Below are 13,705 nucleotides of genomic sequence, written 5' to 3'. Positions count from 1 at the left end.
TGACCTTCTGGGAAGTTTCCCAAAAATTGTGTAATTAAGAAAAAAACATGCTGAAAAGTGAAGTATTGTGAAATAGAATCCTTGAGAGGCCAAATATGAGTATTTCGTAGCGAGCGAATTTGCAACGTCTATAAAATTTAATAAAATAAAAAATAAATCTTTAGCGACCGATTTATTCGGTCACTAATTTGGTCCCCATACACATTAGTGACCAAAATCATTGCAACCATTTTGCGACCGAAATTTTCGGTCGCTAAACCAAAATTTTCGGTCGCTAAATTTTTTGGTCGCTATATAGCTTTGCGACTAGGATTTTTGCGACTACTTAAATTCGGTCACTAATTCGGTTGCTAAGGCAAATAGCGACCGATTTTAGCAATTTAGCGACCAAAAACAATATCCTTACTAATCATAATTTTTTTAAATCATTGACTCATTGTAATTGATTTTGAAAACAATATCCTTACTAATCATAATTTTTTTGGTGAAGATGAAAATTTCAAACAGAAGCAAAAACAAAAAACTACACTATTCAACAATGAAATTTATAATTGTTATAATTTATGGAAAAAAAAAAACCTCTTCATCTACCAAAATTATTTCCAAGGAATTTGTTTGTAATTGATTCTTAAACTCTAACAACCTCTACAATCTTATTATAAGAACTCTTATCTTCCAATCAATTTCCTTGTTACAATATCCTTTAGTAATGTAAACTTTTGAGCCATGTCCTCTAAAAAGAAGATGAAAATAAAAAGAAAAAAACTTTCAATAATATGTTCACTGTACATCAACATTGAAACAACTAACCTTTAAAATTAAAACTTCATACAGGCTTACCTAAAAATAGTTTTTCTATGATTGATATAGAAAGTGTGAACCCTCATATTAGAAGTACAAAAGTACCCAAATCAGGAAAGTGGACGATGTATATATGGAGAGAGTATTTTTAGAAATAGAGAGTATGATGGAATAGGACAATCAGAATGAAGTTTTGAAAAGAAAAATGCCTTAAAAATTAAAAGATAGTTGAGATCAATTGACATTAAAAAACTGCAACCAATACATAAGAAATAGATATCCATAATTATTTTTCTGAGTGGAAGACAAAGTGCAAGCAATTTGATGGGAAACGTATGAAGCAGAGAGGAAGAGGAAGAGGAAGGGTTTATGATATTATATGATTGAGTTCAGATCTCGTGTAATGTTTCTCTATTAATGAAAATTATTAATTAACATTGAAAAGTTGTAATCAATGCATAAAAAATAAATATTCATAATTACTTCTTTGAGTACAAGAAAAAGTAGAAACAATTTTATGGGAAATGTATTAAGCAAAGAAGAAGAGGAAGAATTTTTCTTCTGTTCAGAAGTACTAAAGATTTAGAATTTATTAAATTAAAATAATAAAATTCAGAATAATTATGATAAAATAAAATTATATAAATACTCTTATTTTGAGCAAAAAAAAGAGAGTTAGAAACTTTCTTTCTTTTATTATAATAAAGATAAAGATACATGAAGATAAAAATACATAAAAATTACTAGGCAGATGATAAATACACCTCCACTCTTGTATAAACACACCCTCTTTTTAAAAAAATATATATAAAATGTCTATATTACCCTTAAAAAAAATAAAATTCTTAAATTTATACCCCCTTTTCTTGCACCTCCTTCTCCCCGCACCCCCACACCCCCCTTCCCTTCACCCCAACAAATTGGCGTCGTTTACAGAGGAGAAACCCTCGCAACCATCCCAACCAGTACCTCCTATATTCTTCTAACCTAAACTTGCTATGCTATATTTATACCTTGCTTTCTGAACCACACCCTCAAACCAATCACAATCACAAACCATGACTTTCTTTACTTGCTTCTTTTTCTTCCTTCTTGCTTCATCAGCCACTGCTTGTGATCGCTGCCTTCAACAATCCAAGGCTTCCTATTTCTCCAAAGCTTCTGCTCTTTCATGTAATTACCAACATTCGTTCGTTCATTACTATCTTCAATTTTCTTATAAAACGATGTAATTAATTTATTGTGTGAATTTGACATGTGAAGCTGGGGCATGTGGGTATGGCTCTTTGGCACTAGGCTTAAGTGGTGGACACCTTGCAGCTGGTGTGGCTTCTCTCTTCAAAGATGGAGCCGGTTGTGGTGCCTGCTTTCAGGTATGTACACAAATCAGGACCACTTCCAATTTCCAAGTTCCAACCAATTTTTTTATTTGTTAGTTATTATTGTCATGAGTCATGACTAATTAACATTTTTTATATATGTGGCAGATACGATGCAAGAATCCAACTGTGCAGCAAAGAAGGCACCAGAGTGGTGTTGACTGATCTCAATCACAATAATAAAACTGACTTTGTGCTCAGCAGCAGAGGGTTGCGAGGGTTTCTCCTGCTGGTTGGGATGGTTGCGAGGGTTTTCTCCTACTGTAAACGACGCCGATTTGTTGGAGGTGCGGGGAAGGGGGTGTGGGGTGTGGGGTGTGGGGAACGGGGGTGGAAAAAGAAGTGTAAATTTAAGAATTTCATTTTTTATAAGGATAATTTAGATATTTTATATATTTTTTTTAAAAAAGGGAGTGTGTTTATACGAGAGTGGAGGTGTGTTTATCATCTGCCAAATTACTAATTAATAAATGGGTCTGTATACATGTCGGGCCCTGGCTCTAATCAGACCAATTCGGTAACTTGGCCCATACGCCTAGCTCTCGCACGAATTTCAATAAATGTGGTCTTAATTTGCACACGAGGCACGTGCCGGATCATCCAATGGTCTTGTCCTCCATAGCTAGCAATGCTCTGCTCAAACTCAATGGGCATATTCTTGATATTCAGAACTTGTAGTTTCTCTAAGCGTTCAATGCCACTCGGTACTTTCCTCAGTTTTGGAATTCTATTTAATCCAAGCTTTTTCAAAGACGGTAGTGCTCCTCTTTCAATAAAGATGGAATTCAACTTGTACAAATATTTAAGCTCAAGCTTCTTTAGTTTTTGAAACCCTCCATCTTTAAAATGCAAAGTTTCACCTTTATAAGCTTCAAAACAGATAGCAAGGAACAACAAATTCGGTATATCTTTTAGTGATTCCAATGGATCATTAGTTAATTCTGAACAATTCAAAGACAATTTCACAAGATTTTGGAGCCGTGAAATCCAATTTGGCAACTTTTTTAAATTTCCATGTAGAAAGAGCTTCTGAAGTGTTGACAAGGATGACATATGAGGAAAGTCAATTCCTTCATGGCCATAGTCTACATGAATCTCTAGTACCTTCAAGAATTGCATCTCATGTATGGAGGAACATAGACTCTTTGTGTGTTCTGTCCTAATACCAGAAATCCTCAGATTCCTTAATTGTTTTAGCTTTCCTAGCTCTCTGATTACTACTCCCTCATCATCTACTTTGAGGATGCGTATCTTTTCCAGGAATGTCATGCTTCCAAGACAGTCTTTCGTAAAAGATATTTCATCAGCCAAAAGATAATATAGTTTTCTAATCGTACTAATCTCCTTTGGTATGTGAAGCACCCCTGTTTGTCGTACATCTAAGATCTCCAAGTTCAGGAGCTTACCAATGGATTTTGGAAGACTTTCTTATCCATGAATTCCGAAACCTTAGATACTTCAAGTGGATTAAATTCCATAAAGCTTTTGGAACATTAAACGATACAAAATTTTCAAAACTAAGTACCCTCAACGGCATGTATTCTGAAAAGATTATGTCCACGAATTGTTCAGTAAACCTTTTCCTTTCGAAAAATAGAATTGACCGAATGTGTGATCTTTCAATTCCAACTAAATCATAGGATTCTGTTGCTATTGTTAAGCGTTTGACTATCCCATTTGACACTGATTCATTATGCTCATCAAAATACTGACAAAATCCTGTTTCCTTAGCTTTTCTAAGGATCATGTCATGTATCAAGTCATGAACACGACATCTTTTAACTTTGCCATCAATGCTAAATGAAGACACTTGCACCAAACTTCTGCGGATCAACCCTGATAACTTTTGTTGCGCAACTTCTTCCAATGTTTTTCCGGTTTCACGTTTGACAAACCCTTCAACTATCCATTGCCTAATCAATCTACTAGATTTAACTTCATAATCTTCGGGATACATTCCAAAACATAATAAACATGATCTGAGATTGTACGGCAAATCATAGTAACTTAAACTTAAAATCTTTACTATACTATTTAACTCAGAATTTCTCTCCAACTCTAAACTTAGATCTCGACTAAACAGTATCCATTCATCTGCACAAAAATCTTTTTGAGATAAAAGACCACCGATAGCCACAATTGCTAGAGGTAAACCTTTACACTTTCTAACAATGTCAACAGATATATCTTTAAGTTCTTCTGGACAACGTCCATCAAAACTATACTTAAAGGCTTTCTTACAGAACAGTTTGAAACATTCTTCTTCACTTAAAGGTTCTTCTAGCTTATGCACTTCAATAAAAGAAGATTTCTTACAGAAGTCTGCAACCTTCTCATATCTGGTTGTAATTAATATTCTACTTTTATTTTTATTATCAATTACAGCAGATTCAACATCATCCCAAAATTTTTCATTCCACACGTCATCAAACATGACAACATACCTCATGTTGCGCAACCGCTTTCTGACTTCTTCAATCAACGATCTTCGATCCATGGTAGAAACAACTGCAGGAAGATTCTCCATCTTTTCTTTACAAAACTGATGCAACATATCCCTCAGCAGTCCTTCTACAGTGTAGGATTGAGACACAGTGATCAATGCATGGCACACGAAGTCGTTATGGACATTGTCAAAAACTTGCTTAGCAAGAGTGGTTTTTCCAACTCCTGCCAAACCAACAACAGAGATGACAGTGCGCTCTTCTCGTCCCTCTATCAACCAATTGTTCAACGTACGTCTTGGACTCTCAAAGCCCACAACCTCATCTTCCTCAATAAATAGAGGATCCATTCGAAGCTTGTGCCATGTGACATTCTGATTTCCTCTAGAACCACTCGGTTTTGTTGGTAAAGGAAATTGCTTTTGGAAGCCATCTCTTTCAGCACAAACAAGTGATTTAACATCCTGAATCTTATATGCTATTTGAAGTTGAAGGATCCGAGTTTTGATGAACTCAACAGCCTCACAGAGTAAAGCTGCACATCGAGGATCGTGAGGATTGTTTTCCTCATGAATCGAGAATTCGTCGATGATATCTTCCATGCGGAAAGCTGCTTCTCTCAACCGCATCACCCTTTTTTTGATTCTATCACGCCTACCATCATCTTCTTCAGCTTCAGCCACTTGATCTGCATCATTGATGAAATCTTGAAAGCTCTCCAGTTCTTCTGTAATGTCTGCAACTTCTTTTGGGAGATCTCTAAGCATTTTCAAAGCTTCCAAAATTTTAGGAAGCGAATACTGACCGGCCAAGGACGCTGCAGTTTCTGCCATTTTAGTTTAGCTCTCTCTTTTGCTTTGAAGTGAGTGCAAAACTTTTTGTTGTTCAGCATTATATACATAGCCAAGTCCATAGTCGGAGGAGGACTTTGAGTTTCTTTAATATTTCATCTGCAAGTTGGATTACATAGCAAATTTGGTTTGCATTCCATTATTTTTTAATGGACTATGTTTGTCATTTAATATTTATTTATTTAATTTATTTTTTAATGGACCGTGACTGTGAGTCTTATTAATCTCTGCCATTGTAATATATGTGATTTTTGGATCAGAAATATATAAACCATGAAAAAATGTAAGCGACCAATTTGAAATTACATAATATGAGCGATAAAATAATAAATTACATAATAACAAGAAATAAAATAAAAATAAGTAATAGTGAGGAATAAATTACATAATTATATAGATTAAAGATAAAACAAAATAAAAAAAAAGTGCATAATTGAGTGATTTCTATTTAGAGATTTAATTGTTTAAAATGAATATAAAAAATATGATCTCAAAAATATGCAGAGCAAAGTAATATACAAGCCTGGTACCCGTTTATATACACGAATACATTTATATATAGTAGAGATTATACACATGTAAGTTTATTAGAAAATATTTAGCGCATCATCGACGTTGAGAGGAAGACTTTGAACTTTTCAGCGTCTTTCTTTAGTATTTTGTGATCAACTTGTCTACTTTAATTTATCCCTTTTATTTTTGTCATACTAGGACAAGTTGTGAATTAGCTAATTGTATTTTCAGTTTTAGTTGTATAACATTAATTAAGAAATAAAGCACTTTCATCCAACTACTCTTTTTTGTCCCGTATGAATATATATATATATATATATATATATATATATATATATATATATAGCATATCAAGTGAGAGATAATTTATTATGAGAGATGAAAGGGTTAAAATATAACCTTTAGATTAATAAAGTGAGAGAAAATTAATCTAAGAGTTATATTTTAACCTTCTCATCTTTCATAATCTCACTTGATATGTTCCTATATATATATATATATATATATACCTATCAATGAGAAAGAGGTCAAGCTACCACATTTTTATAATTCAGTTGTTGTAAAAGAATTACCTGGTGGTATTAAAATTAATTACTCTTTTTTTTAATGAAAAATGGATAGTTCGTTGGTTCTTTACATTCCCACTTTTGAGCATGATCACATAGTTGAAGCAAGTATTGTTTGTTAGTTGTGCTATCTATTTTTTTTTTTTTTAAACAAAGGAAACTCACAGAATTTTATTATCGATATTAGAAACAATACAATGTGTGGTAGTTTTTATAAATAAAAAGATTAGCATTTGAAGTAGTTTCCCTAAAAACAAAATAATTACATTAATTTGTCCCCTAATCAACTCTACATAAAAATTTGGATATTAGGATGAGATAACTTTACAGTTTTCTAAAATAGTTCCAACTTTAAAATAATTAGGATCAGAATGTCGAATGTTATTAGCAACTCTTTTACAATTTATCGAAAAATTGACATCTATTAGGTTAAAATTAGTAGCCTAATTCAAAGCTTCTAATAACTGGAGAGATTCACCCTCCAAAACATCAACACATGGCTTTCTCCAACCATTTTGGCAAACATAAATGAACCAAACTCACTTCAAATACAACAACCCTAACTAATGACTTGATTACTTATAGAGTACCCTAACTAATGACTTGATTACTTATAGAGTAAATTACACCCGCATCCCTTGTATATTTTTGAGATTGTAGTCTCCTTGACTATTTGGACATATAGTAATACCCCTTAAAAGTTGAAAATATGTTAAATTGATACCCCATGGTTTCCTCTTTTTTTAATGAGACGAGACCTCTTAAAAGTTGAAAAGATGTTACACTCATACCCTTGGATTCTCCTTCCTTCACGTAGTCTTCTTCAAGCTCCACCACCACCTCATCCTCCTCCTCCTCTTTCTCCCCTTCTAGCACCCTGCTCATATAATTCAAGTGCCCCAAAGCCATTACCATGTTTGCTCTCAAACTAAGCTCAAGAAAAAACCTCCTTTGATAGTGCCATCACCCTCGTGCCATGACGTTGCAACCATTACAACATGTAGAAATAACATGGTGGAGTTAAACTAGTTTGTGTGAGAGATACAATAATTAACATCAAAATATGATGAAGGAAAAGGAAGTAGATGCTAATGTTAGTAAGTCATGATAGTTGTCGTTCGCAAGTAACACTTGTAAGCAATAGTTGCAGCATCACAACACAAGAGTGGGGTACTGTTGGAGGAGGTTTTTTTTTTCTTGGGCTTAGGCTGGGAGTAAACATGGCTGAGGCTTTGGGGATAGTTGGTGCATATCAACAAGGTGCTAGAGCATGAGGAAGTGGAGGATAAGGTGGTGGTAGAGCTTGAAGAAGACTCTGTAAAGGAAGGAGAACACAAGGGTAAGAATGTAACATCTTTTTTACTTTTAAAGGGTGTCGCAACCGAGATCGCAACGGGTCGACGAAATCAATTAAATACATGAAGTCGTCACCAATGTTTATTTTTATGAAGAAAAAAACATTGGAAAGACCACAAAATAGAAAATGGTCTACAAAAATCAGATTTTTGAGTTTGAGAGTCGGTTACGTGTAAGGAAAGTATTAGCACCTTACAACGTTCGTCTAAAGACAATTACTTTTAATTAATTAAACAAATTATTTATAACTTATAAATTATTTATCTCATCATAAATTAATCAAAATTAATTATAATAATCAAATGTATTTTATTTAACTAGTGCATTTATTTTATAAAAATTAAAATTATTATTATTGTTATAAAATAGAAAGATAATATTATTTTTTTTAGCTCAACAAGAGAGATGTCCTGCTCCTACATATCTCCATGTAAAATGGAGAATCAAAGTCACATAATTATATGTAGAAAATATTTGTGTGTTGATACATTTTTTTATTGTTATTAAAGTTTTAAATTTAGGATTACTGAACTATGTCAGCTCATTCGTCCTAAAATATAAAATTGATAAAGGTGTACACCAAAGTCAATTCAGTAAAATATTTGATCTTGATTATGATTATTATTATTATTATTATTACTATTACTATTATTATTATAACTGTTATTATTATTATTATTATTATTATTATTATTATTATTATTATTATTATTATTATTATTATTATTGTTGTTGTTGTTGTTGTTGTGGTATATATTTAAAAGATTTTTTGTTAGATACTTAATTTTGGAGAAAAAATTTAAAGATTTCAAGTTGTCACAACTTGTACTTTAAATTCAAAGATTAAAAAGATGTCTCAACTTAAGATAATAAGCTATCACAACTTACATTCTTAAGTTCTAGGATTAAAAGATTGTCACATTCAAATAACTCTTTTTCATAATAGATATAATTAACACTAATATTGATAAGAGAATATCACTATAATAATAATAATGATTTATTATTATTATTATTATTATTATTATTATTATTATTACATATGTATCAAATAAAACTAATTAAACAAATTTTTGTTAAAACAAGAAATAAATACTATCATCTAAGATTACGGAAATGTCACATTTAAATAATCTTGTTAAAATATCTTGGAAAAAAAGAAGATAAAAAAAATTTAATTAATGGTTTTAGGGAACATTTGCTTCCTAATGAGCTTGGCCCACGTAGCGCCCAAAACGGGAAAAAAAAAAAAAGGAAAAGGAAGGAAGAAAAAGGTAACATTAAGCCACGTCGAGCCCAAAACGAAAAAAGAAAAGGAAAAAGAAAAAGAAGAAAGAAAAGGGTGACATTAAGCCACGTTTCATGTAATATGAAAGAAAGAGAAAGAAAATGCAAGTGAGGCTAAACCTTCGTGTTAGGGTTGCGCGAGCCATATATGGCTTCCTTCGGCCAACCTTGCTGAGGTGAGATCAATTCGGTACAGCGGCAACGTAATAGTGTAAGCTACCAATCGCGCAGAGAGCGAAAAAAGATGGTGGTAGAGGAGAGAGTTGCAAACAAGAAAAAGGTTCACCACCGAAAATTGTCTCTGATGACAATGCATGGTGAAGTTCATGGCAACTCAGGCCGCTTAGGTTTGTTGCGGCCATGCACGACAAGAGTGTAAGGAAAAAGATGAAAGCGTATATTGTCGCCACCGGAAATCACCTCCAGTAACAACGCACAACGACACTCATGGCAGCTTATCCACACGATGACTCACAATAAAGGTATGAGGGAGAATAAGAAGGCAAGCATCACTACTGTCAAAAATTGCCTTCGACAATGGCACATGGTGGTATTCATGGAACCGGTCGTGTTCCCCTGGTAATATTCACTCACCTTTTCATTTCATTATCACTTCTTTTCCGGTTAGGGTTGGGTTTTTATTGTTTGGGAGATTGAAAACCCTTTTACTTATATACATATCATTATTTCAGGATTCAAAATACCATAGAAATCATATTACACAGAATATTGATACCTAAAGTTGTGATGCCCATGTCTCTTCTTCCATGCTTTGCTTGAGTTCCTTTGTCTTCCACACGCACCCAGCTCTTAGTAATTAGTAAAAAAAAAACTTTCCAAACCCCTTGTTCATATTATGTTAGCATATTTATAATGTTGTATTCTAGATTGGTTTCTTTAGTACCTTCATTTTTCTTAGTAATAATCGGTGTTCTGGCTACATATCTAGCAAGAGCGGGATTTTTGGAGGATTCTTGGAGGCTAGTAGAGGGCCTCAAACAAAGCTAGAGAGAGGAGGTTCAATGGCAGCAACAGATGTAGGGTGGCATTGATTTGATACGGAGGAAGATGTTATTTCCTTTTTTTTTTGTCCTTTTCTAATTCCTTTTTTATTATTTGAGTTTAAATATGATTTGTAGATTATTTTTATTATTGAATCATTGATTTATTGTATTATACTAAATTATTATTCTAATTATGATTTGAAAATTTTGAGAATTGGTGAAAAATATAGGAAACAAATTGGTGTATTCAAAGGGTTTCACTAAAGGAAAGGAAACCCAAAGCGTGCGAGTATAACATTTTTTCACTATAAGTTTAAATAGCAAGAAGTATTTGTAAGAAAAATAAAAACCTTAATTTATAACTTATAATAGCGAAAACGCACCTCTTGTAGTCATTGTTACCAAACTACAAAATATATAATAAAGTATTTAGATATTTAGAAAAAAATAAAGAACTCTTCTAACATTTGTCCTTCCTTAAGCCTATTTAACAATGGAACACCATAAACTTTTTTATAAGCAAGATTAGGGACCCTCTACCTTATTATCATAATAGTCCTCCATTAGTTCCTCCATTAAAAACTAATAAAATATATTTATTATGATTCTTAATAGTTTTTATTATTATTTGATGTGTGTATAAATTGTCTTTACATCCATACTTTAGTTTAGGCCATTTGCATATATTATTGCATTGTTTGAATGATTTTATCATGCATTATCTTTGTTTATATTACACTTTTGGTTTTCTTGTTTTTCTTTGTAAATAAGTGTTTTAGGTGTTTAAATCATGGTTTAAAGAGAGCAAGTATCAAGATGGAAGAGTTGAAGTCAAAAAATTTCACAGGCAGGTTGTGGGCTTGGGCCAAATGAAAAGAAGAGGAAAAAATAACTCTTAGGAATTAAAAAAAAAAAAAAAATAGTCTAAAAATAAAAGAGGAAAAATTAGAAGAAAAAAGAAACTAATCATCAGGGAGAGGAATGACTCATCAAGAGGAGATCAACTCACAATCAGAAGATGAACGACTCATCAGTCTCTTTTGGTTTTTCCTTTTACATTATGCATAACTAATTTTCTTTCTATAAGAGTATTGATGTAATATTCTGGATCATAGTTTTTGAACCTTTTCAACTGATGTTTGGTTAATTTTAATTATTACAGTGTTCTATCCATGTCTCTAATGTTTATTCTTATGAACAATTTTACAATTGGAAGATTAGGAATTGTTTACAATTATAGATAGAATAGATTAGGTTTTGTCACAATTGGAAAATTAGGCATATCTAATTAATTTGTGTTTGAGATGATAATTGTTCTTCATGATTCTATTAAATTTCAGAATTGTCCCAAGGAATTGGGGATTAAGGTTCAATGAATAGATTAACTTGCCTAAGGGATTAGGGGTAAACAACTCTTAATAAACTCGAGTGGGTAATTACAATTCTTGCATCAATTGAAAAGGGTAGGAATCTATAGGAAAGAATATGAAATCAATTCTCTAACAATTTTAATATTGAGTGAATTTTTGTTAATTTTCTATGTTCATTATTCCATCTGTTTTTTGATTGCTCAAAATTAACAAAAATTAGCAATCTAATATTCAGCAAATTCAATCCCTGAGGACGATAATATTATTACTACAGTAACGATTGATACACTTGCCAAACGTGCAACATTATTTTATATTTTATAACAGCTCTTATTATCAAGTAATTAATTAGATTAATAGGGTAATTACATCAAACTAAATTATATGAGCCACATAATGTTTTTTTTCCCAACATTCTCCCATTTTGCTTATATACTCTTTAGAGATCCTTATCATCAAAAACTAAATATGGTCATTTAACTTGAAGCTTAAAATTCCTTAAAACTATATAGAAATCATCATACATGAATCATGATGGTTATGTTTCAAGATAAACATTTTCTTCCATGTATTACGATCATAATACTTTCTAATAATTGAAATAGGTCCGTTTTATAATGATTCAAATGAATCATATCTTTATATGACAAACTTAATGCGAATAAAATCATAAAATCAAAAAGACAAACTTTAATGTAAATCTTTGAGTATATGATCCTAAAATATTGTAGCTAACAACCTTATACTAGATCATCAATTCTACAACAATATACTCAATAGAGATTAACTCTTTTTTTATGTCTACTTTATGTCAATTTTCTTACCTTAGCTTTCACCTTTAATATTCTTTAAAAGAATACTTAGCCGAGAGTTCTTAATTGGTCTTCTCGACAATTTTAAGACCGAAAACATTATTCTTGTGATATAATCCCAACATCCAATGGATATTTTCTTTAAAGTGATATTCAAGAGTATCATATATTCCTCTTATTTTCTCAAATTTTACTTGTCAAGAATTTACTTTCACTATTTGACTCCCACTAACTTTTGGAATGTTTATATAGGATGATAAACTATATATCATTTTCATAATATAATATTAATGCTATGATAATTCGTAAATTAGTAAATTCAAAATTTTTAATGCAAAACATGCACAAAATTTACAAACTTTATATATGGACAATAAATATCATAATAAAATAAATCATGCCTATGGGTATAAAAGTATCCTATCATGACATTTAGTTCATAACCTTAATTAATTATTTTTTTTATGAAATAACTCTTTTGTAAAAAATTGTCTAAAGTTTAAACATTGTCAGTCATTATTCATAATATGATATAAATGTAAATTATGTATAAGTGTATGAATTTGATGACATAAAACTTGCCTATGGGCTAAAATTTTACCCAATTTGATTCATCACAGAACCTTATTATAAAACTATCAAATTAAGCACCTTTTCTTAATCCCTATAGGTAAATTAAGAAATATAATTTAAATTTTTATCCTTATTGATTATACACATAACGATAATTCATGTGAGATAAAACTTATTATATTTAAGTATAATCAATCACAATATTATGTCTAATTCTTTATGTGATTTTAAGCAACAAAAGATACAATTTCAATTAATTAAAGATGTTATGCCTAATCAATAATTAATTAAAAATATAAACATCACTATATATATATATATATATATATATGTTGTCATATTACGATCAAAATCACATTACTCTTGTTGACCAAACAAAAATAAGTTGGATAACAAGACCACAAATAGGCTATGGTACCAAATGTAAGAAAAATAAAAACCTTAATGTATAACAATGAAACATTATATGTATTCCTACATATAGAAGTTTGGTTGGCTTATGGTGCAAGTTATACTAACCATGGTCAAGTGGAACCATGGTTAGCTATCTTGTACTTAAGTTAACCAACAATATAATTACCTTCTTAGAAGCTTATGGAGCAAGCTAAGTTAATCCTAGTTTAGAAATAACCTAGGTTAGTTTAAATTAACTCCATCTACCTAACCTAATAATTACTTTTAACTAGTTTGTCGAAATGTCACTTTCAAGGCCATGTGACTTATTTTAATTAACAAGCTTGGATGGCTTT

The 13,705-nt window shown here is 31.4% G+C and overlaps 1 protein-coding gene, 1 long non-coding RNA gene and 1 pseudogene across 2 annotated transcripts; 2 read left to right on the top strand and 1 right to left on the bottom strand.

The window, feature by feature from the left end:
- The first annotated feature begins 1,671 nt into the window (after positions 1-1,671).
- Positions 1,672-2,457, top strand: LOC109789833 (expansin-like A2). The gene is made up of 3 exons (XM_029269530.2): positions 1,672-1,974; positions 2,065-2,174; positions 2,289-2,457. Exons 1-3 carry the CDS (start codon positions 1,860-1,862, stop codon positions 2,343-2,345), a joined length of 282 nt encoding a protein of 93 aa, XP_029125363.1. The 5' UTR covers positions 1,672-1,859; the 3' UTR covers positions 2,346-2,457.
- A 227-nt stretch (positions 2,458-2,684) lies between these two features.
- Positions 2,685-5,798, bottom strand: LOC145955071 (disease resistance protein RPM1-like; annotated as a pseudogene).
- A 3,377-nt stretch (positions 5,799-9,175) lies between these two features.
- Positions 9,176-11,393, top strand: LOC145954401 (uncharacterized). The gene is made up of 2 exons (XR_014431613.1): positions 9,176-9,776; positions 9,890-11,393. It is a non-coding gene; the product is annotated as an uncharacterized LOC145954401 (long non-coding RNA).
- Positions 11,394-13,705: the final 2,312 nt, after the last annotated feature.

This window comes from Cajanus cajan, chromosome 2 (assembly GCF_000230855.2).
Source record: "Cajanus cajan strain Asha chromosome 2, NIPB_CcT2T_4, whole genome shotgun sequence".
Lineage (NCBI taxonomy): Eukaryota > Viridiplantae > Streptophyta > Magnoliopsida > Fabales > Fabaceae > Cajanus > Cajanus cajan.
Note: the sequence above shows the minus strand (reverse complement) of the source record. Positions and strands in the feature narration are given on the sequence as shown.

Coding starts and splice junctions, on each gene's coding strand:
- LOC109789833 (XM_029269530.2), top strand. CDS start 1,860: ATGACTTTCTTTACTTGCTTCTTTTTCTTCCTTCTTGCTTCATCAGCC. Junction 1,975..2,064: donor CAAAGCTTCTGCTCTTTCAT/GTAATTACCAAC, acceptor TGACATGTGAAG/CTGGGGCATGTGGGTATGGC. Junction 2,175..2,288: donor GTTGTGGTGCCTGCTTTCAG/GTATGTACACAA, acceptor TATATGTGGCAG/ATACGATGCAAGAATCCAAC.